Source organism: Cherax quadricarinatus, chromosome 3 (assembly GCF_038502225.1).
Source record: "Cherax quadricarinatus isolate ZL_2023a chromosome 3, ASM3850222v1, whole genome shotgun sequence".
NCBI lineage: Eukaryota > Metazoa > Arthropoda > Malacostraca > Decapoda > Parastacidae > Cherax > Cherax quadricarinatus.
This window is the reverse complement of record NC_091294.1, coordinates 21,173,956-21,198,859: the sequence shown is the minus strand read 5'-3', so window position 1 is coordinate 21,198,859 and position 24,904 is coordinate 21,173,956. Positions and strand designations below refer to the sequence as shown.

Genomic DNA, 24,904 nt, shown 5'->3' with positions numbered 1-24,904 from the left:
CTCCTCCCTTTGTCACTACATTCATTAGGTACCTTTTGGCTCTCTTCTTGAACAGGTTCATGCTATGACAGGCTTTGATATGTGCAGGCAGGTTTTTTTTTTCTTTCACAGGGTTTGACAAGGTTAAAGATCCCTAGCTTTATTGACAAGCTATTTACAGGTTAAGGATTCCTAACTTTATTGGCAAGCTAAGAGCTGTTACCTACATCAGCTCATTTGAAAGCATTTTTATTGTTATGAAACATACAAGTAGGGAACAGGATGAAGTTGGAGCCATCTGTGGGCCAGCATTTTCATCTGATCAACTGACTTTATCTCGTTGACATCATAATGCTGTACGAATGTGTTCCATACTCGAGTCATCCTGGGGATAAATGATCTCAGATGAATTGATGTTCTGGAGAAGGGTACAGCCGAAGTGAAGTTGCTGCTTTCTGCCCATCTTGTGGTATAGAAGCTTGCTTCATGCTGTCTTCAAAGTGGACAGCGTGAAGCCAATATTGGCTTTGTACATAACAGTAAGGCCACCCACATCACTCCTGTGTTGAAGGCTCTGCTGAAATGACAGATCTATCGTGGATTGGTCCAGGTGAGAGATGAAACGTTTTGCTATGTTCTCTGTTCCATTCCTTTATTGCTGTTCAATAAAATGTGTTTGAAGCCTGGCCACTGACTGTGGGTACTACAAAGTTGTGCTCCCTTTCCCTAGTACTATGATCACTTTGGTTCCCAGCTTTGACCAACTTGGTAGCAGGATATTTTGGACACTGTGAGCAATTTTATAAACATGATTAAACCTCAGTTGTTTTACTCTTCAACATTCAGCATATCCAGTTGTTGTAATTCATCCTGGCCTACATGCTCTTGGACCCAGGTCCAGGATGAATGTCACCATTTTGATCTGGGTGATTGGTAGTCTTGACTTATCTCTCTCTCTCTCTCTCTTTTTTTGTCAAGGCAGAGTACCATGAAGAGCAAGAGAAATGTATGTGGTACAGGTCGGCCATGACTAATCCGGTGGTGTTGGGACCTGCTGGATTACTGAGTGGTTAGGTTAGTGTACACTTAACCCTTTGAGGGTCGGTCATGTACTAGTATGTCATTGCAGCCAGGGTCGGTCACGTACTAGTACGCGTAAATTCTAGCGCCTTCAAATCGAGCAGGAGAAAGCTGGTAGGCCTACATGTGAGAGAATGGCTGTGCGTGGTCAGTGTGCGCAGATGGAAAAAATTTGGGCACCCAGTGGAGCATTGTGGGAACACCATCTTAGTTCACCTTGTCCACCATGCCTCGCGGTAAGAAGCTCCTCACTCCTCGGCAAATTGGGACTCTTTTGTTCCCAAGTGACAGTTCGGATATGGATAGAAGTGTCAGTGAAGATGATTTCCAGGGTTTTGGGGAATTTGTGACTGAGAATTATGAACATAATAGTGGTAATGGTGATGAAAATTCAGACGACCCCCCAACCTTCCACATCTGGTACTGGGCCATCTTGTTCATGTTCAGTTGCACCAGAACAAAAGAGGAAACTCATATTTTCCAGTGATGAGGACACAGATGTGAGCAGTGGTGATGATAGTGATAGTGAATATGAGCTCCAAGCTCTTGAAAACAGTTCCAGTAGCAAAAGTGAAGCAGAATATTCTCCAGTGAAGCGTCAGTATGTAAGATGCTGGTAGTGTGTCATATGCTGTTCCAAGGGTAAGGAGTACATCTCAGAGTACATCTTGTGGCCGTACAACAGGAACAGATAGTGAAAATGAAGGTGATATTGTTGCAGAGGGGATAAAAAAATGCGCAGGCATCAGAAGATGGTGGTGGTGGTGCCAGCCATGAGGCACCAGCAGTGGCCCATGCTGTTACCCACACCGCTGAGTCAGCTCAGCTACAACAAAGACCACCCTCATCCACCCACCCACCACACCAACCTCCACAACTACAATCTCCACAACCACCTGTCAATATCCAGTACCCACCAGCAGACCGCACCTGGGATTGGCAGGAAGCTGCCAGTTTTGTTCCCAATCTCTATCAGTTTGATGAAACTCAAAGTGAACTACGGCCATCTTGTACACTTGGGAACAATGCCACTGAACTGGAATTTTTTGAGTTATTCTTCAACGAACCCCTGATGGAAATTATTGTCAGGGAAAGCAACAGATACTACAAGTACATCATGGCAGACACAATTCTTTCACCAAGATCACGGCTACACCAGTGGAAGGAGACAACTGTGGCTGAGATATATCTCTTGTTTGCCACAATAATGCTTATGTCACATGTGTATAAGCACAGTGTCAAATCATACTGGTCAACAGACCACCTCATTGCAACCCCAGCTTTCAGTGATATAATACCAGTGAATCAATTTGTGCTACTGTTACATATGCTACACTTCTTAGACAAAGCCAGACCTGACAGAAAAGACAGGTTATATATGATTAGAAATGTGTTTATGTATCTGAAACGGAAACTCAATATGTATTTTTATACCTTCAGGAGCTTGTTATTGATGAGTCTGTGCTTTTGTTCAAAGGCAGACTGTCATTCAAGCACTATATACCAAGCAAGAGGAAACACTTTGGTATAAAGTTGTTTGTCCTTTGTGATTGCTACAGTGGTCTTGTATTGGATATTATTGTGTACACTGGAAGTAATACATTGCAAGATATCAGGAAGTTATTGGGTATCTCTGGTGATGTGGTTAGAACAATGATGGAACCATATCTTGGTAAGGGGCATATATTATATACTGATAGCTGGTACACAAGCCCCTCACTCAGTGATTTTTTTGCGAGTAAATATGACAGATGTGTGTGGTACAGTGCGTGGAAATCGTAAACACATGCCCAGGTTTGACACTGGCACCCGTAGAGGTGAGGTGCAGGCGTCTGCTGCCATTGACTTCATAGCATTTCAGTGGCATGACAAACGAGATGTCACACTGTCATCAGTTCACCGAAACGAAATGACAGACACTGGCAGGCAACAGAGAGAGACCAATGAACCCATTCTAAAACCTGCAGCTGTAATGGACTACACCCTCAATATGCACTCAAGTGGACAGATGTGATATGCAAATTGGGTTTGCTGATTGTGTTTGCAAGAGTTATAAGTGGCACATAAAACTCTTTTTTCATCTTGTGGACATTTCCATGCTGAATGCTTATAATGTGTATAAGTTGAAGACCAGAAACAAACCACCATATGGTCAATTTTGTTTGTCTGTCATCAGACAAATATTATTCAAGTACCAAGTAACAACACCTGCAATAGAACAACGCCTGTGAACTGATCATCAACTACCCTTTCGTCTGAGGCATAGTGATCACTTCCTAATTCAACTGCCTGCTACTGATTTGAAGAAAAAGGCTCAGAAGAGGTGTTTTGTCTGTGCACATACAAAAAAAAGCCCACAAAAATGCAGAGAAACTAGTTTTATGTGTGAGGAGTGTGAAACGCCATTGTGCATGACACCACAGGCTGCAGGACTTCTGGAAACATGTCCAGTGACTGTATTGTGTATATATTGTGTATATAAAATTTAGAAAAATAGTAATAAACAATTTATGTTGTGTAAACATGTTTTGTAAATATAATGAGAACAGTGTTTGTGCAGTTATTGTGTCGTATAAAAATGTAAATACATACAAAATAGTGCTCATGTTGGTCTCACAGGCTACAAAAGTTACTTGAAAAGAAAAAAATATTAAAAAATAATAGAAAAAAATAGAAAAAAGCTAAATAAATGATTACCGGGTGACCGGCAGTCAGCAATGATACCATATGCAGTTCAATTTCTGTCTACTTCATGCCTCCATATCTTGGTAAGTACTGATGACAATTTTTTTTTTTTTAGCCTAAAATGTTTAGAAAAAAAACTGCTTTTCATAAGAAAAAATAATTTTTTTTTTTTTCGAATAATTTTCGACCCTGAGAGAGGGTCTGGGAGAAGGCCTGTCGACCCTCTATCAATACAGATTCTTTCTACTACATCTTCCTCATTTTCATCACTGCTTTCTTGCTGCTGTGGATTTACAACCATCTGCACAATTTCTCCTCTTCAAGGGGGGCTGCTTGGTGTGGTGAAGAGGCTCTTGGTCTGAGAAATTAGACCTGTTGGTCTCCTTCCTCAGACCGAACCTATTTACCCCCAATCCCCCCTCCCTTATCCCATCCTCCCTTTTTCTTTTCCTCCTCCTCCTCACCACCCCTCCCTATTACCTTTCCTTTTTTTTTTTTTTTTCCACAGGCACGCTAGTTCCTGGGTAGGGGAAACGGTACCGGGGTCCATCCCATTCCGTTGAGGTTCTTGGCGGTGGTGTAGTTTGCCGTGGAATCTGGATCGCCTGGGGATGTCCCAATCCCTCTCTGGTCTCCCGGGGAGTGGCTTTGGGTATCTTTCGAGCGACGGGTGTATCTCTGGAGGCTGCCTTTAGGATTCCAGGGGTGGTGGCCAAAGGAGGTATGCTTTGTGGCGGATATCCGGCCGCCCTCTCTTTTGTCCACCGAGGTAGCTCGGCAGATGTGAGGTTGCTATCCCGGATTGCTGGTTTACTGGCATGATGGGTAGGGTGCAGCACGGGTTCCATTCTGCATCTGCGCTACTTGCGGTGCTGAGGTCCTCTTGGGTGCGGAGGGAGATTTCTGGCCCTTTCATTCCTCCTAGGAACTATCCCTCCCCAGTCCCCCCTTTTTTATATTCTTTTTTTTTTATTTTTATTTTATTTTCTTAATTTTTTTTTCTTAAAAACAAAAAGAAAGAAGTAACCTAACCATGGAAGCCCTAGTCCATGAACCTGCTACCCCCGGGCCCCTTCTTGATACCGCACCCCATTCTGACCCCGCCTCGTCTTTGGACCACTCTTTGGACACTCCTAATGCCTCTGTACCTCTTGCCGGTGCCGTTTCCTCACCCGCTTCAGGTACTGAGTTCTCGACTGACTCCTTTGATTTATCTGACCTCCGCTCTCCTTTGACTATGCTTCCGGCCTCTCCCTCTACGGTGCGGCACTTTTTGAATTGCCGGCCCATTCCACATCAGAACAACTCTGGTCCCACGCCTAAACACCAATGACAGTTACCTGCTGATGATACTTCTTCACCTTCTCGTTCTTCTCAGAAAAGATTGACACGTCCTGCACTCCCTTTCCACGCTCAATTTCAGAATGCACAATGGACTAAATTCTTCACTTTATGACCGACTTCCTCTATTGCCTATCTTTCCGACCATAGTATTGGCAAGGCACTCCTACGCCATGTTGGTAAAGATATTTCTTTTCATGCTCTTAAGAGTGGTATGCACATCATCACTGTACAGAATGCTACCCAAGCTCATGATCTTTCTCTTCTTTCCCATATCGATACTGTTCCTGTCACTATTGAAAAACATCATTCTCTCAATTCTTGTAGTGGTACCGTCATTCTGCCCCATACCATAGTTCAACAAAATTTCCAGACATGTGGCAATGACATTCTTGAGCAGCTGGAACTCCAAGACCTCCCAATCCTCAAGGTAGACACTTAAGTTCTTCCTGCCTGCGGGCGGAGACAATACCCTAGCAATGTGGCTCGTTTAACTTTTGACAGCTGTGAACTCCCATCCTCAGTTTATATAGCAGGACATCGGTTACAAGTTCGAAAGGTGATCCCTACACTGCAACAGTGTAGAAATTGCTGGCGATTTGGCCATCCAGCGAAATATTGCAGATCTATAGCCGAATGCCCAGTCTGTGGTGCCAATGACCATTCTAATACGTCTTGCAATCGACCTCCCTCTTGCCTTAATTGTCATGAGGCTCACCCTTCATACTCTTGCCGTTGCCAAGTCTACTTAAATGAGTGGGAAATCTGTTACCTCAAAGAGGCAGAAGGTCTTCCTTATGCCATGGCAGTTTCTCATCTCTGCCTCCAAGGGAGACTACCTCGTGTTTCTTATTCCCGTGTTTCAAAACGTCCCCCCACTTCTGGGGTCCCATCTTCTGCAGCCTCCTCTGTTGTTACCTCTCCCATAGTCACTCCTGTATCTAATTCTTTTGCTGTCCTGGGCTCAGACGTCCCTACTTCAACGCCTCAGTCTGTTCTCACTTCTTCGTGTTCTCCCTCACAATCCTCGGTATCGATGAGATCTCGTACGACACCTCCTCCCAATCGTCCCTCTACTTCTCAGAAGTTAAAAAAGGTCCTTTAACCCCTCCATCCCTTCTTCCACCTCCTCATTTTACCTTCCCTGTCTCTGTACCTGGTTCTTACTCTCTCACTGGCTCTGTTACAAGTGTAGAGGTTCACCCTCCTCCTCGTACTGTACCTTCCTCCCCAGTTCCCTCCCACGTTTCTTCCTCTTCTGCCACCTCCCAGGTTTCTGCCTCTTCTGTCCCCTTCCATGCTTCTTCTCCAGTTCCCTCCACCCTTTCGCCCCCCCCTACCTTGGTATAGTCCCTTACACATCCTCCCCCTACCATCTCCAATATTGTCTCCCATATGACGTCTTTGAATTCCGAAACACTTGAAGCAATCTCTGAATATATTGCAGAGACCAAACCATCAATGGACACTGATACACCCTCTGTTCCTTCTCTCTCCTCTCCTCCATCTGCGCAACTCCTTTCTTCGCAGCGCACGGTTCCTTCACTGCTTGAACGTTTTCCGTTGCCTCCACATGTGGACTTTTCTAACCCTTCTAGTCCGTAGGAACCCTTACTTGCGGATTTCAGGTACCTTTATTGTTGCCAATCATGGCCTATTTACAGTGGAATATACGCGGCCTCAGGGGTAATCGGGGTGAGCTTCAAATGTTACTCTCCCAGTTTTCCCCTGTTGGTGTTTGCTTACAGGAACCAAAATTACACTCTGCTGTTATCTCTCCCATCTCAGGCTAAGATTTATTGTATTCTTCAGATCCTTTTCCTGATGGGACCTTTAATGAAAGTGCCCTTTTTCTATGCACTGATATTCCGTACCATCAGCTATTTGTTTGTACGTACTTTGCTGCATTACACAGCCCGTATCCACTTGCATAGGTGGTATATGCTCTGTTCTTTATATCTCTCTCCTTCTCAGGCATTATCTATCCCGGATATTGCCTTTCTTGTTTCGTCATTACCACCACCGCTTCTGTTACTTGGCGATTTTAATGCCCATCATTTCCTCTGCGGGGGTCTCACTGTGATTCCCGTGGCATTCAGTTAGAGGCTTTTCTTGCTACCCACCCCCTCCATGTTTTAAATACAGGTACTCACACCCATTTTGATCCTCGGACTCATACTCTCTCTTGCATCGATCTCTCAGTCTGCTCTTCCTCCGCCACATTAGATTTCACCTGGTCTGTTCTCCCGGATTTACATGACAGTGATCATTTTCCAATCATTCTTACTTCCCCTTCATATTCAGCACCTCTTCGTATCCCGCGCTGGCAATTTGATCAGGCAAATTGGAACCTTTACTCACAACTAACTGTTTTTAGTGAGGTTCCTTCTTCGTCCTCCATTGATGAGCTTTTACACCTCTTCTCGTCCTTCGTTTTAACTGCAGCTTCTCATTCTATACCCCAAACTTCGGGCAGGCATTCTCAGAAGTGCGTGCCTTGGTGATCTCCTGCTTGTGGTCGTGCAGTATGTTCAAAACGCGCTGCGTGGGGCAGGTACCGGTACAATAGAACCACGGAGAGACTTCTTGATTTTAAGCAGAAGCGTGCAATCGCTCGCCGTGTCATCCGAGATGCTAAAGGCACTTGCTGGCGAGATTGTCTCCACTATCACCTCTGCTTCCTCTATGTGTGCAGTCTGGAAAAAAGTACGAAAACTGAGTGGTAAATATTCTCCTGACCTGGCTCCTGTTCTGCGGGTTGCCGGTGTTGATATAGCAAACCCACTAGATGTTGCCAATGAAATTGGCAATCATCTGGTCCGTATTTCTCAGGGGCTCCATCTATGCCCCTCGTTTCTTTCCTCAAAGTCTGCCAGAGAGTTAGCACCCTTGGACTTTTCTTCTCTCAGAGAAGAACAGTATAATGTGCCTTTTACACTTCAAGAACTGGAGGCAACACTCTCAGCTTGCCGATCATCGGAAACTGGGCCCGACGACATTCATATTCGTATGCTACAACATTTACATCAGTCAGCCCTTGCAGTCCTATTACGCCTTTTCCATCTTATTTGGTCACAAGGAGTTCTTCCACAGCTGTGGAAATGTGCCATTGTTCTCCGTTTCCACAAACCATGTACTACGGGACATGAAGCCTTCCACTATCGTCCCATTGCTCTTACCAGTGCAGTTTGCGAAGTGATGGAACACCTGGTAAATAGACGTTTAGTGTGGTATTTAGAGACACACAACAGTCTCTCCACTCGTCAATATGACTTTCGTAAGGGCCGTTCTACCATAGACCCCTTATTACGCTTGGATACGTATGTTCGTAATGCCTTTGCGAATAACCACTCAGTTATTGCCATATTTTTTGGCCTTGAGAAGGCATGTGACACAACTTGGAGGTGTAATATTTTGGCCCAAGCCCACTCCTTAGGCCTCCGAGGCAGTCTACCATCCTTCCTTAAGAACTTTTTAACTGACAGACATTTCCGTGTTCTGGTTAACCCTTTGAGGGTTTTCGTCGTACTTGTACGTCTTACGCGTAGGGGTTTTTGACGTACTAGTACTCATAAATTCTAGCGGCCTCAAATCTAGTGGGAGAAAGCTGGTAGGCCTTCATATGAAAGAATGGGTCTATGTGGTCAGTGTGCACAGTCTAAAAAAAATCCTGCAGCACACAGTGCATAATGAGAAAAAAAAAACTTTGACCATTTTTTTGGAATAAATCAGCGACTTTGCAGTGTATTTTCGTAAGGTATTTATTGTTGTATTCTAGTTTTCTTGGTCTCATTTTATAGAATGGAAGACATATTACAGAAAGAGAGATGATTTTGACTGGTTTTACAAAGAAAGGTGCCTTGAAATTGAGCTCAAAGTAGCAGAAATGTTCGATTTTTACCAAACTTCAAAAGTAAACAAATCGTGCCAAGCGTGCAATACACGTCAACTGGTGAGTCTAATATTCTTTCACAAGTGCACCAATAATATTTATACCATTTTTTACACTAATGCAGTAGTCTGCATAACAGTAAATCTTATATTTTTTGTGAAAATAAAAATTCAAAGTGGAAAGCAAAAGAATATAAGAGGGGCCTTGAGACGTGAATAATGACTAGAGGAAGTGTCATTTTAGTGCCAGGAATGTCTTTCTTGTTTATTCTGGACCCTATTCGGAAATTGGCATCTTTTGAAATTTGTGTGAAATTGGCAAAATTGCTAAATTCTGACCACTGTACTGGATAGTTGAATTTCATAAATGAGTGGTTTCTTGCACCCATTCGATAGAAAAAATGGAGTTCTAGCGAAATATTCATGTTTTTTGTCGACTAGTACAGTGAAATTGGCCGAAAATGGGGCTCAAAGTGGGCAAAATCGCCGATGCGTAAACATCGCCGAGACTGCTAACTTTGCGAGAGCATAATTCCGTAAGTTTTCTATCAAATTTCAAACTTTTGGTGTCTTTATGATCAGGAAAAGATTCTCTATCTTTTCATAAGAAAAAATAATTTTTTTTTTTTTTTAAATTTGGCCGACCCTGAGAACGAGTTTCGGAGAGGGCCTGTCGACCCTCAAAGGGTTAATAATGTGCTCTCCTCGGACTTTATCCAAGCTGAAGGTGTCCCCCAGGGATGTGTTCTGAGCACAACACTTTTTTCTCCTTACTGTAAATGATTTGGCCTCTAGTCTTCCATTCAATATTTGGTCATCACTCTATGTTGATGACTTCACTATTGCCTGTGCAGGTGCTGACTGTCACGTCATTACAGTTTCTCTCCAGCATGCGGTCGACCGTGTTTCCAGTTGGGCCACCACACATGGGTTTAAATTTTCCAGTACCAAAACTCGCCAAATTACTTTCACTAGATGCTCTGTCATCTCCGATCATCCTTTGTACCTCTATGGCTCCCATATCCCTGAACGTGATAGTCAGGTTTCTGGGCCTCCTCTTTGACCGTAGGCTATCCTGGAGACCTCACATTACCTCTCTGAAGGCAACTTGTCACAGCCGACTGAACCTTCTTAAAACCCTTGCTCATCTTTCATGGGGAGCTGATCGTCGAAGTCTCCTTCGCCTACATTCCACCCTCATTTTATCGAAATTTGATTATGATGACCAGATCTATTCAACGGCCTCTCACGCTACTCTCTCTAGCCTTAACCCCATTCATCACTAAGGATTACGTTTATGCCTTGGTGCTTTTCGCTCTTTCCCTGTTGAGAGCCTCTATGCAGAAGCGAACGTTCCCTCCTTATCTGATCGCCATGATGCCCATTGCCTTCGCTACTATGTACGCTCTCATGATCTCCGAAATCCTTCCATTTATAGAATAGTCACTGATATTAGTAGTCATTCTTTATTTGTTCGCTGCCCCTGTTTACTCCATCCCTTCCCTCTTCGCCTACATTCGCTCTTGTCTTCTCTTCAATTACCACCTTTCTATGTTCATGTAGCATCTCACTTTTCCCTACCCCCCTGGGAAGTTCCAGCTGTTCGAGTCTGTTCTCTCTCTCTCCCTTGCTCGAAAGCCCAAGTGTCTATGGTCGCTTCCCGCTCTCTTTTTCTTGACCACTTCCACTCTCATTCTCATGCCATTGCAGTGTACACAGATGGCTCTAAGTCTTCTGACGGCGTAGGGTTCGCAGCAGTGTTTCCGGACAGCGTCGTACGAGGGCATTTACTATCTTCAGCTAGAATTTTTACTGCTGAATTGTATGCCATTCTTGCAGCACTTACCCGTATTGCATCTATGCCTGTGTCATCATTTGTGATTGTCTCAGACTCCCTTAGTGCTTTACAGGCTATACAGAAATTTGATACACCTCACCCCTTAGTCCTCCGTATCCAACTTTGGCTACGCCGCATCTTTACCAAGCATAAAGATATTGTTTTTTGTTGGGTCCCTGGTCGTGTTGACGTACAGGGCAATGAACAGGCAGACACTGCTGCGCGGTCAGCAGTACATGACCTACCAGTTTCATATAGAGGTATTCCATTTACGGACTATTTTGCTGCAATAGCTACCCACTTTCAGACCCGTTGGCAACAACGTTGGTCTACTCTGCTTGGTAACAAACTTCAATCTATTAAACCGAGTACAGTGGACCCCCGGTTAACGAACTTTTTTCATTCCAGTAGTATGTTCAGGTGCCAGTACTGACCGAATTTTTTCCCATAAGGAATATTGTGAAGTAGATTAGTCCATTTCAGACCCCCAAACATACACGTACAAACGCACTTACATAAATACACTTACATAATTGGTCGCATTTGGAGGTGATCGTTAAGCGGGGGTCCACTGTATAGGTTATTGGCCGTCTTCTTGTCACCAGTGTCAAGGTTGGGAGACTATTCTCTCCCGTCTTCGCACTGGCCATACTCGTCTTACTCATGGATATCTCATGGAGAGGCGCCCTGCTCCTCTCTGTGAGAACTATCATGTTCCATTATCAGTCAGCCACATTCTGTTATCAACGAGCACGCAGAATTTACCTCCGTCGTCGTCTTCGCTCCGCTGCTCTCTCTTTACCTTCCCTTCTTGCTGATGGACCCACCTTTCATCCGGACTCTCTCATTGACTTTTTGACAACAACTGACTGACTTCACAAACTCTGATACCTTCAGCCCTTTCTACCTCAATCTCTTGCTACCCTCTACCCCCGCACTATCCCCTGCCCCGCTGTTTTCTGTAACCTACTGATCATCCCTCCCTCCTTCTGCCGCCCAATACCCTCACTTCCTTCCCTACCCTGCAGCGCTGTATAGCCCTTGTGGCTTAGTGCTGCTTTTTGATTATAATAATAATGCACAATTTCTGAGTTGGTATAATGATGAAATTTGAGCCAGTAAAAAGATGAAAATTGAAGTTATGCTAGCTGAAATTAGTGCTGGTTTGCTGATGGAACCAGATAACTGATTGCTGGATTAGTGATGGCCGACCTGTGTTGTATAAGAGCTAGACATAGGGTCTTGTGGGTCTTAGTAGGTAGACACTTTGCTTATCTATAGAGGAACTTCAGCCTGGCATTAGCTTTCTTTACTACACTGTTCCCTATCATTTCTACTGACAAGATTGGGTCAAAGGGGATTCCCAGGTATTTCACTGAGGAAACTGAAGTGATGGGTTCTCCATTACACCAGACATTAAAATTGTTTACCCTTTACAGCTTATGTTTTATGCCAGAGAGTATGGTTTCCATTTTCCCAAGGTGTAACGATAATTTGTTGTCTACTAACCATTTGCTGCAGGACTCTAGTTCTAGTGATAGTACATTAGCTATGTCATGTACATTAGTACTGTTATCTGCATGCAATAGAAGCTTACATTTGATACTGATGAGCATGTCATTTACATAAAAGTAAGGGACCCAGGATACTACCTTGGGGAACCCCACATGTTATTGGCAGGGGTTCTGATTCTGTGTTGTTGATTTTGATGTTTTGTTTCCTGTTGCTTAGGTAGGACTTAAATCAGTCTACAGAACCTATGTCAATAGCTTGTAGTTTCTTACATAATATACATATGTGGTTGACTGTATTGAAGGCAAGTCCAAGGTTACCAAACCTTTGAGATTCCCTAATGACATTTCAGTTCTCGGTAGTCAGTCAGATAAATTAGGGAGGTGTCGGTAGAGTAATATCTCCTAAAACCTGATTGGTAACTATGGAGAATGTTGTTATTAAGATACTTAACTACTTGATAGTACACTGCCTTCTCAAGGATTTTGGACATCACACTGAGTAAGTAAGTTTATTCAGGTATACACAAATACAGTTACATAGATTATCATACATAGCAGCATGTGTAGAGAACCTAGGATAACCCAAAAAAGTCAGACAGAGTGACTTATTTCCATTGAGGTCCTTTCACTAAAAGGCATATTGTTGCTGAGATCAGACCTACTGTCTTTCTTGAATATAGGATTAACTCTAGCCTCCTTGTACCCCTCTGGAATGATATTACTGGATGTGGATAAATTTAATATTTATTATGGATAAATTTATTATATATAGTGGAATCTTGACTTGCAAATGTCCCATCGTATGAGTTTTTTGAGATATGAGCCGTCCCTTGGTCGATTTTTTGCTCTGAGTTACGAGCCAGCTCCCCCTGCTTCCCCATCAATGCAAAACCTGGACACTCGCTTGTTTATCTATGATTTCGTGCATTAATTAAATGGAAATCATCCTCTTTTTCTTCTCAGCATTGTCCTTTACACTTACTTTCTTAGGACCCATGCTTAGAAAAACGAAATTTGGCCAAATGACTGTCAAAAATGTAAGCAAAACATGAGAGAACTGCTCCCACAGCTAGGTAAACAGTACACTGAGTTGGCAGTGTTCGTTATTATAATTATTATTATTATTATTAATTATTATTATTATTATTATTTTTATTATTATTATTAATATAGGTAACTTGAGCACAGATCCAATTCCCTAGATTGAGCCCCTCACCAACGTCAAGATTCCTTAATGCTAGTGAGGGGCTCTTGATGTTGAGGGTAATGGTACAAGCTAAGTCAAAGATTAAATAGTGGACTGAAATGGGACTTAGCTTGAAAGACAGCTTTCGCCTACACAGCCGTCCCTGCAGGCGATATCTTGAGAAGCTGTAGTTGTTATCCCTCAAGGGCTGGAATTAAATTATTATGTGTAAGTTTAATTACCCCTAGGGGGTGTTATGTCAGCATTTTCATTACTGAATACTGACTGGATTCATTGAATGCTATATTCATGTGTGTGGGCTCGATGGCCCTCATTTCACCGGGTATATGGTAATCTGTTCAGCGTACATAGTTGTCAACTGCGCAGTCAATGGAATCATCACACGCTAAACAGACTTACCTGGGTTTGTGTATCAGACTCATAGTTGCACCCGGTTATCTGTTGTCTTGATTGAAGAATAATGTCTTTGAGAATGTCCACATCTTCCACAGTCTAGGAATACGCACACTGTTACACTATTTCCCACAAGGTTTGTCTTTCATGATAATGTCATTAAAGAAGCTGAACACACATCTTGGTAATAGGTTTATAGTTATTATGGAGATTGTCTCAGGTACAGCAATGCACAATTCACTTCCTTTGTTCATTCTTAGCGTGAAGTGGTCTTTACTGCATCATTATATACTGCAATCTGAAGATGCCACAGCACCCTATGCTGTCACTGCTCCTAGCCACAAAGAAAGAGCTGACCTAGCACATTTCCCCTCCTTGCCAAACTTACACTATGAAGCAATGCAGAATGCTTGATTCTTGCTGTCTTGACCCTTTGACTGTTTCGGTCGTATATATGCTTCTTACGAGCCACCGTGTTTGACATATATATACGTACTCATAAATTCTATCAGCTTCAAATCGAGCAGGAGAAAGCTGGTAGGCCCACATGTGAGAGAATGGGTCTGTGTGGTCAGTGTGCACCACATAAAAAAAATCCTGCAGCGTGCAGTGCATAATGAGAAAAAAACTGTGTTTTTTTTTAATTAAAATGTCGACTTTGTGGTCTATTTTGTGTGGTATTTATTGTTGTATTCTCATTTTCTTGGTCTCATTCGATAGAATGGAAAACACATAGAAGTAGAGGTGATTTCGATTGGTTTTACTATGAAAAGAACCTTGAAATGGAGCTCAAAGTAGGGGAAATGTTTGATTTTTGCCGATGTTCAAAAGTAACCAAATGATGTCATTTTCCAATAAATGTCCAAGTAGCCATTCTATTATGCAGTCATGAATGGCTTGACATTATTTATATAATTATTACAATATTGCAGTAGTCTGCATAACAGTAAATCTTCTATTTTTTGTTTGAATAAAAATTCAAAATAGAAAGTAAGAGTAATATCAGATGGGCCTGGAGACATGACTGATGAACAAAGAAATTGTTATTTTAGAGCCAGGAATGTCTGCATTGTTCATTCTAAACCCTATTTTGAAATTGTCATGTTTTTTAATTTTTGTGAAATTGGCCAAATTGCAAATTTCTGACCACATTATTGGGTAGTTGAAATCGGTAAATGGGCAGTTTCTTGTACTCAATCGATAGAAAAAATGGAGTTCTAAAGAAATAGCTATGAGTTTGGTCAATTGGAACAATGGAATTAGCCGTAAATAGGGGTCAAAGAGGGCAAAATCACCGATTCGTAAATATTGCCGAGGTCACTAACTTCACAAGAGCATAATTTCGTCAGTTTTCCATCGAATTTTGTTCTTTTGATGTCATTACAATCGGGAAAAGATTCTCTATCATTTCATAAGGATTTTTTTTTTTTGCGATGCCAGGAGACACCTCAGGATTTGGGGTCTATGCAATTTGAGTTTGCATAGACAACCATGTACATCTTTATCATGGTAATAAAGTGGGTGCAGGATTTTCCTTAATTGTCCTGCTAAGGTAAGAGATTGATTGTCTCTTATTAAACTACACTACTTGCAACACTGGTCTCTTGCAAAGAGCTGCATGACCATGACACACGCTCGTACTGCATCTGGAATGAATTAAAGTGTTGATGCAAAGATGCAGAAGCAAGATGCCATCAGCCCTTCTGGAGGGCTGAGTCCCTCAGAGGGCTGAAGGGGGCTAATATCCCCCTCATGGAGAAAATTTCTCCACTCTTGATCTAGGGAATTGGATCTCTGCTCCAGTTATCTACACTAATAATGATATTATTATTTATTTATTTATTTATTATTATTATTATTATTATTATTATTATTATTATTATTATTATTATTATTATTATTATTATTATTATTATTATTATTATTATTATTATTATTATTATTATTATTATAGAGCTTCAGTTCCCTAAATTAATAATAATAATAATAATACATAATACGTACATAATTCAGAATGCTGCCACTAGTTGGCACAGCTGATGCCACAACATCCAGTACACATGTTTACATTGCTGTAGGAGCACTTCTCCCATGCTTGCTTGCATTTTTTTAGTCATCTGGCCAAATTTCTGTTTTTAACCATGGGTCCTAAGAAAATAAGTGCAAAGGACAGTGCTGAGAAGAAAAAGATGATGATTCCCATGGACTTAGCCAGGTAATACCAGTTTAGTACGTCTACGATATGTAGATACTAAAGCTGTATCAGTTATGTTCAGTGATTAAACAAAACAAATTGTATCAGTTATGTTCAGTGATCAAACAAAATTGTTGTTTTTGGAGGTTTACAGGACCACTGACATATGCCGCACCCTCAACCTCCCCCACCCTCAACCTCCCCCACCATCTCTGCTCCAAGTGTGTAAGTACATATACACTTTTTAAAAAAACAGTTTAACATTTCTTTACATTCTGTAGTGTATTATGATTTATTAGGTTTTATATGTGTACAATATTTCTGCAATTAGCCTCACAAATAATCTGTTTCCTCTTACAATAAGAGCATGGGATGCTTCCCTTGCTGCCTCTGCCACCATATTATGACCTATTTTATTCATTCTAGAGTATGTACCATATTTCTGTGTTAATTATATTGTTTATTATGTCATATTAGATTAATTGTGATAGATAAATAAGCCATACAGTTGATATTAGTGTCATATTCAAGTATTTTGTCTTGTCTCTAGAGTGCAGGAATGGATTAATGGCTTTTCAATTAATTTAAATGAGGAAAATTGATTTGATATACCAGTAAATTGAGTTACGAGCTAGGTCACGAAACAGATTAAACTCGTAAATCAAGGTTCCATTGTATCTTGTCATGCCTCCTGAGAGCCGGGAACAGATTAATTGCATTTCAGTTAATTGAAATGAGGAAAATTGACTCTGCAAATGAGCAAATCCAGATGCAAGCAAGGTCATGGAACGGATTAAACTCGTGCGTGGAGGTTCCACTGTCTTATTACATATGTGGTGAGGGGCTCTTGATCTAGGGAATTGGATCTGTGCTCTAGTTCCCTAAATTAATAATAATAATAATTAATATTATAATATTTATGTACTAATAATACTAATAATAATTATAATTATATGAGAAAACCGAGAATACAACCATAAAAACCATATAAAAATGCACCACAAATTTGCTGTTTTAACCAAAAACATGGTTGCAATTTTTTTCTCATGCACGGCATGCTGCAAGATTTTTTATATGGTGTACACTTACCGCAATGACCCATTCTCTCATATCTAGGCCCAGATTTGCCGCTCACAGCTTATCTGAGTGAGCTGAGCTCATATAGTTCTATGGCACGGCCAATGAACTCAAAGGTGTAGTTCTTCTTCTTTATAGATTTGCCGGTAATTCCGGCCCGGGTCTTCTCCAGATGGTGACCCAGCGGTGGCCCCCGGGGCGGGGGTATCGTTCGTCTTCTTCATTCTGCTATCTTCTCTCTTGGGCCCCCCGGTTGGAGGGTAACTACTTCTTCTATCTTGCATTGACTCCCCAAGTGGGGAGTGTCTTCGTGCTTGGGATCTTCAATGTCACAGTTGGGCAGAGGCAGAAAACAGGGTCCCACTGGAGCCACACCCCAGTTTTAGCAGTCAGCAAAGTGCTGGGGAAACTTGTCTTGATGGTGGTGCTAGAGGGGGGAACTCTCTGCAGCAAGCTGATTAAACCTGCTCCTCAGTGCTTCGTGGTCGATTCCACCGTTGTTGAGGGCGGAGTAGATACGGTTGGCAAGGTGTTCTGGAGTTTGCAATGGGTTCTTCTTCTGGTTGGTTGTGCAGTGTCCACCACTCTTGCCCTTGGCCTCATGTTGCCGTGGGGGATTGGCGGTGGCCTGGGGAGCTGCAGCTCTTGGTTCTTGAGTCTTGGCAGTCTTGACCTTGGCTCCTTGTTGTGGTGGAGCAGTAGTAGCGGTGTGGGGAGTTGCAGCCCTTGCTTCTTGTGTTTTAGCTTTCTTGGCTGGCAGTTGAGTTGTCCGAGGCAAGGCCTCGGCTTGGATAGTTGCAGTGGCGGTGGAGGCAGGAGGTGGTGGACTCTCATTGGTGGGATTTGCCGACGTATCAGTGGTCTCAGACTGGTCCATCTCTATGTCGAGTGGAGGTTGTGTCAGTGGTGTAGTACTACTGCACAGTCAGCGAAAGGGTTAATATACAAATGCATTTGTTTGCAGTAGATCTGTGTAAATAACATTCTAACTTTTTTTTTTTTTACCTCCAGCTTAAGACATCTCCTCATCAGAAGCAGATTCATCTCAAAATCAACAGTGTGCAGATTGATAACCAGATGATTGATGTGATGTTTCCCGTTGTTCTGGCTCGAGTTCCACCCTCGCGTAGTGTCATGGCTGAGACTGGTAAGTTAAAGTTGCACCTGTAGTAGCATAAGTGTGTGGTTACCCTATGTGTATTTCAAATTTTAATGTATTTGATAGCCTAATTGTAATTACAGGTGCAGAGCTATACCAGTTATCTCATTTTTTTAGTGTTTGGTTATTAATGCAATTTTGTTTGTTTTCCAATGATTGTAGATGCTGCTACCTCTTAATCTAGTATTCTGCCTCACTTATTGCAATAAAAACTTACTTTGTGTAATTTTGGTACTACTATTTTCTTGGTTTGCAGTTGTTCCCTCTTGTCCTCTGTACATAGAAATCATTATTTATCTTGTATCATTGGATGACTTTATATATTTTGGTCATTGTTTCCATGTCTCACTGTCTTGCAAGCCACTGAAAGCAACTTTAGTGTTTTCAGTATATTCATATTTCTTAGCTTGGATACCATTTTTGTACCATGTTTTTTGGAATACTTTTATCTTTCCTACTTTATGTTTTAAGGAGAGAATTCCACAGCTTGCATGTTCTAATTTTGTTTAACATATGTTGTGAACAGATTTCTTAAACTGTCATCTATGTACCTTTAGGCAATTTTGAAATGTAAAGTAAAACTTGCGAGTCTCTAATTACTGTCCTTTTTTTTTTTTTTCCAACATGTCGGTCGTCTCCCACCGAGGCAGGGTGACCCAAAAAGAAAGAAAATCCCCAAAAAGAAAATACTTTCATCATTATTCAACACTTTCACCTCACTCATACATAATCACTGTCATTGCAGAGGCACTCAGATACAACAGGTCAGAAGTCCCTCCAAACTGTCAATATCCCAAGCCCCTCCTTTAAAGTGCAGGCATTGTACTTCTTATTTCCAGGACTTGAGTCCAGCTAACCTGAATCCCTTTACAAAATATTACCCTGTTCTCACACCAACATATTCATCATATGGCCTGTAATTGCTCTCTCCTATTTCTTTTACGTAATACGTATCTTTATTTTTTCGGAAGAATTAGTCATTCTTATTTATGGGATTTGCATCACCAAACTTGTACATGTAGATTTAGTTCCTCTGCAGTTAAAAAGATTAGTAGAGAAGATATTGATCCTTCTTGGACTCCTGCTGGTGATATTTCTGAATGAGAATATTTTTTCAAGCTTATTACTGTTAACATTTTTTTCTTAAATAGACAGTCTCTCCTCCATTATAAAAGTTTACCTTTATTTCCTCCTAAATTTTGTAGCTTCCAGACTAGTATTTCACAGGAAAGTCTATCACAAGTATTTATAAAATCTACACAGTTGACAGTTGAATAGCATATGTGTAAATTGAACTGAAAAAGTGTGTTATATTCATTAGATCCCACAAAAAGGCCAAACCAGTTTTGCATAGGTCTCAAAATTGTAAAAAACAGCAATAATGTAATTGTAGGTCATTGTGGTGATGTACATCAATCAAAGTTCCCACATTCACATCTCTGCTAGCAAAAACAGATGCCTTATTATTACTCATTGTAACTGTTTGGGGGTGGGGACCAACCATAGGCTGGGTGGGGGCAGGAACTGGAAGCTGGTGTTGGGAGGTGAAGGATGCTGTGCAGTGAAGGGGTATGAAGAAGTGAGGGCTGGAAGCAAGAAAGTAGTGTGATGGTGACTGTGTGGGTGGCAATGTTAGTGGCCCAGTATGGGTGGCATTGTTAGTTCACCAATGTGGGGTGGTGGGTGGGTGAGTTTGCAGTTGTTAGAGTGTGTGGTAATGAGTGGTTGGTGGCATGTTAGGGTGTGTTGGCCATGAAAGCATGGGTAAGGTGTGGGAGTGGAGCTGTGGGGAGTGGTGTAAGTTTATTCAGGTACAGGTACACATAAATACAGTTGCATAAGTTTTCATACATAGCAGCATGTGTGTAGATTACCTAGGATAACCCAAGAAAGTCAGACAGGACTCAAGAAATCGTAATGACACGACTGCAAACAAACCATACCCCCGGCCGGGATTGAACCCGCTGTCATAGTCTCAAAACTCCAGCCCGTCGCGTTAGCCACTAGACCAGCTAGCCACAATAAGATTCATCCAACTAGGTATATTTCTACACCATAGGAAGGTTAGCACAGGCACCACTGTGACCACAAATGCAAGTTTTTACAGACGAATCTCCAGCTAGCGTGGCCGTGACGAATTCTAGCTCTAGTGGCTAACGCGACGGGCTGGAGTTTTGAGACTCTATGACCGCGGGTTCAATCCCGGCCGAGGGTATGGTTTGTTTGCAATCGTGTCATTACTGTTTCTTGAGTCATGTTGACGGCAGTGAAGGGACTTGAGCTAGAGTTCGTCACGGCCACGCTAGCTGGAGATTCGTCTATAAAAACTTGCATTTGTGGTCACAGTGGTGCCTGTGCTAACCTTCCTATGGTGTAGAAATATACCTAGTTGGATGAATCTTATTGTGGCTAGCTGGTCTAGTGGCTAACGCGACGGGCTGGAGTTTTGAGACTATGACCGCGGGTTCAATCCTGGCCGGGGGTATGGTTTGGGAAAGTCAGACAGGATGACTTGTTTTCATTGAAAGGTGTGGTTGTTGGTGGCTCGGTATATATGATATGAATAATAGGTGACCAGGTGGGCTCGTGTGCAGTTGGTGGTGCAGGCAGTAGTGAGGGTGGTGGGTGACTTAAGTGATTCCATAGGTAGATGGTGTGTTAGGATGAAAAGTAGAGTAAGGTGTGGGTGTTAGGTTATGGGAAAATGGTGTGGGGTGAGGGCATGGAGCTGGGAAAGGTGTAGTCTTGAGGTAGTGAGGAAATTGTATAGGTGTAGGGGAGGAGAATTGTATAGGTGTAGGGGGGATTGTATGGCTGGCTTGTGTTGGTGGAGGCTGCTAGTTGGGATAGTGTGGGTGAAGGTGTGTGACCATGGAGAAATTGTGAGAGTTGGAGTACATGTCATTCTTTTCAGGTCACAACCTGGGTTACTCAGTGCACAAGTTCATATCATTGTCTGATTCTTCTTAAGTATGCAAATTGATGACTTAGGCCATAAGGTTGTGCCATCTGCATCACATGTATGCCACTCCTAAGCTTATCTAATATCTCAGTTCTCTTATAAACACAAAGACTTTCATGCTTATGCTTTGCAATTCCAGGATCATTCTCATTCCTCTTGGGTATAATGGTTACTATACAGAGAGGAGATGGAATGATGAAAAGATCAATAATTGATTCACTAACACATGCTGGATATGGTATTGGACGCATACATTTGAAGCCCTGGGTGAGGGAGATTGTGTGCATTTAAGATAATGGAGGTTCAATGTCAGATGGAGGGTAAAGAACATGGTGTGTTCCTCTTTTTTTCCCTAAATATAAACTGTAAATCAGTTCTTAAGGTGTGTTTAACAAAAATTTGCTGCATTTTTGCAACTGCATTTTTGGTAATGAAGTACTAAAAATGATTCAGAGTAGGTGACTTTCTCTACACATTCCTTGAGAACCCTGGGCAATACCTTAGTCTTGTTTTCTTTTATAATTGTATTTTGTCTAGTTATTGCAATAGGCTTCACTTTTATTTGATGTTCACTTACAACATTTGTTCTTATAAATCCACACATGTACACTGTAGCTTTGTATATATAATACTGTATCTGAATTAAAGCAAAGTATTTCATGATTTATGCATATTGAATAATCCTTCAAATATACAGACAGAGGCAGAAGTTTGTCCCTTTGCAATTTTTAACAGTCTGTCTTCCACTGCTAACATCACAGTGCAGATAACTCTCCAAATTGCAGCATCTTTACTGCCCACCTCTTCCCTTTAGAGTGCACTGCTCTTCTTCCCTCCAGGACTCTAAGTCTGGTTAAATGTTAACTTGCTGCTCATACTCTAACAGCATGTCACGTCATGAAAATCACCTGTCTCCACTCACTCCAATCTAACACTAACACAGCCCTGTTGGATGTTAAAGCCCATAGCAGTAGCACTCAAAACTACCTTAACCCCTCCTGAGACAACCCTTACCCTCCTTCCACCCCAGATTTATGAACCATCTTAGTCATCTTATTCTGCTCCATCCTCTCTAAATGCCCAAACCATCTCGACAAACTCTCATAAGCACTCGACATTATATTTTTAATAACCCCTCTATCTTCTGATCTCCATGCTCTGACTTCTCTGCATATTATTCACACCACAAATTGTTCTCAATCACTACATCACCACTGCCTCCAGCCTCATTCTCACTGTAATGTTTAAAGCCCATGTTTCACACCCATTTAACCCTTTGAGGGTCAACAGGCCCTCTCCCAAACTTGTTCTCAGGGTCAAAAAATTTAAAAAAAAAAAAAAAATTTCTTATGAAATGATAGAGTATATTTTTATGAGTATTATAGGCCAAAAAAAAAAATTGTGATCAATACTTACCGAGATATGGAAGCTTGAAGTTGACAGAAAGTGAGCTGCTTACACTTAAACCCAATTCTGCGAGGGTGAGGTTTACATATGCAGAATGGTTATCTCTGGGAGGATCGAATTCCTCTGCAATGGCTAACACATGCCTTGACTGAGGGAGATCTGAACGAATATCTACAAAAGATACACCTACGTGGATGATCTGAACGAGTATCTACAAAAGATACAGCTACATTCACTAGTGACTGTGGAATTACTAACTGGTAAACTCTTCTACTTGGAGTACCCAACTCGGCTGTTCGATACAGTAATTCCTGGCTCATTACAAAGTCACTAATGGGTGCTTGTGGCTTTGCAGTAAGAATAAGATCTTCCTGGAGCAGGAATCGAATCACCAGAACACATGGGATCGGCTATTTCTTACTTGAGGAATGAACAAACTCGGTGGAGTGGATGACTCTCCCCGGTTGAAAAAAAATTAACGCTATAACACGCAATATGAGCAAGGGAGAACGAATCTACTATCTCAAACTGCAAACACAGGAGAAAATAAATGAACACGGTCAACAATACTGATATTCAATCTGAGTCGCACACAGTGACACGAGGTATCAACTATATAGAAACTTCACTTACAAACGTTAACAACATGTGAAAGTTACTCAAGAAATAACTTCTTACATTGCACTGATTACTGTCAATGAGGATGGGATCACCATCTGGAACACAAGGAACAACAACAGACACACTAGTGAGAGCACTAGCTGTAACAGAGACGTCTTTCTGCAGACGGCATGTCACATCAACAAGAGATGGCATTACTAGTTGCAAGTAATCGTTTTCTGACAAGGCATCCCCTGTAGAGAAACTACTACTTGAACTAGCAGTCATTGCAGGGATAGGCTGTGCACTCAAGGCAGTCTGAGTGTCCCCGGACACTTGAGGCAACGGAACACTATCTTGCATGTCTGAAGGTGTAGGTGGAACACAGATGGGAGTGACAGAGTTACCAGTGCTTGACCGCTTGGGTACGCTACTGGAGAATGCATTGGCTTGTAAGGACTTAATTTGTACATCATACTCTGTGGCAGTATGGCAGATTTCTGAGCCAAGCTGGTAACCCCAAAATGGAACGATCAAGTCGTCAATTTGGGCATGCCATCGGTACGGGTCGAGCACAATGCGTAAGTCTCGCATGGAAGCAAATCCCAGTAGAAGGTCACCAGGGAAAGTAATCTGGTCGACAACAAGAAAAGCAGCAGTGAAGTCTCTGCCTTGGATAGTAAAGGTGAGCGAAGTCTGACCTTGGACTCGCAGAAGGGAACCAGCTACTCCACTAAGGGAGGTTACAGTAGTTGGTTCAACGAGGAGGACACGTCGTAACTGCTTCTCTTTAAACAAGCTAGACCTGATGATATTAACTTGCGCACCAGAGTCCGTGAACACATGAATGGGCGCATTATGGATAGAAGCTTCTACTAAAGGACCAATCGTTTCGTTAGGAGTTATATGCAAACAGAGAGGTGGGTTGTCATTGGAGAAGGCATTTTCTACTTCATCCCCAAATTCCTCTACGTCAGAGATGTGTGAAGCAGCATCAACAGCGAGGTTGTCATTCTCAAGTCTGGCTAAGGCTTCATAGGAATTTTGAACTGGGATGGTGTACTCATCACCTACTGTCATGACTGGACGAGTAGACTGGGGCGCTCGGATTCCCCCAAATTGGAAGAATGAGCCTGGTTCTGGTTAGTTTGAGAACCACGACGTCTGTTTCCTCTCCTAGCTCTGCGGTTGGAACGGCCACGGAAAGATCTAAAGTACTGCAGGTTGTAGAGAGCATTGCACTCAGATGTGTCATGTCCATGAATTGTATAAGTACAGTAGGGAAGATCTGACTGGTACTCATCAACAGTACGGCGCTTCTTAGGGTGACTATCAGGACAATTAATTGCAATATGGCCACGGTAACCACAATTGTAGCAAGTTCTTTGACTGTGGGTACTGTACATACTACGGGTGCTACGGGAATGATGGCTCTTAACACTAGCTTTGGATGATGGATGCGAGTGATTAAGGTTGGGAGTTTTGGTAGTAGCACAAACTAGAGGAAGTACAGGAGTGGACGAAGTGGTTGGTGTAGACTTACGATAAGGGAAGGTTCCCTCGGGACACAAATTTCGT

General features: G+C 42.2%; 1 protein-coding gene across 1 annotated transcript in view; it reads left to right on the top strand.

The window, feature by feature from the left end:
* LOC128706583 (intermembrane lipid transfer protein Vps13-like) overlaps positions 1–24,904 on the top strand; it is a 246,293-nt gene that overhangs the window by 67,763 nt on the left and 153,626 nt on the right. Inside the window, exon 7 of the mRNA XM_070090639.1 lies at positions 18,210–18,345. Within this exon, the coding sequence (XP_069946740.1) occupies positions 18,210–18,345 (136 nt within the window). The remainder of the gene's footprint in view (positions 1–18,209; positions 18,346–24,904) is intronic.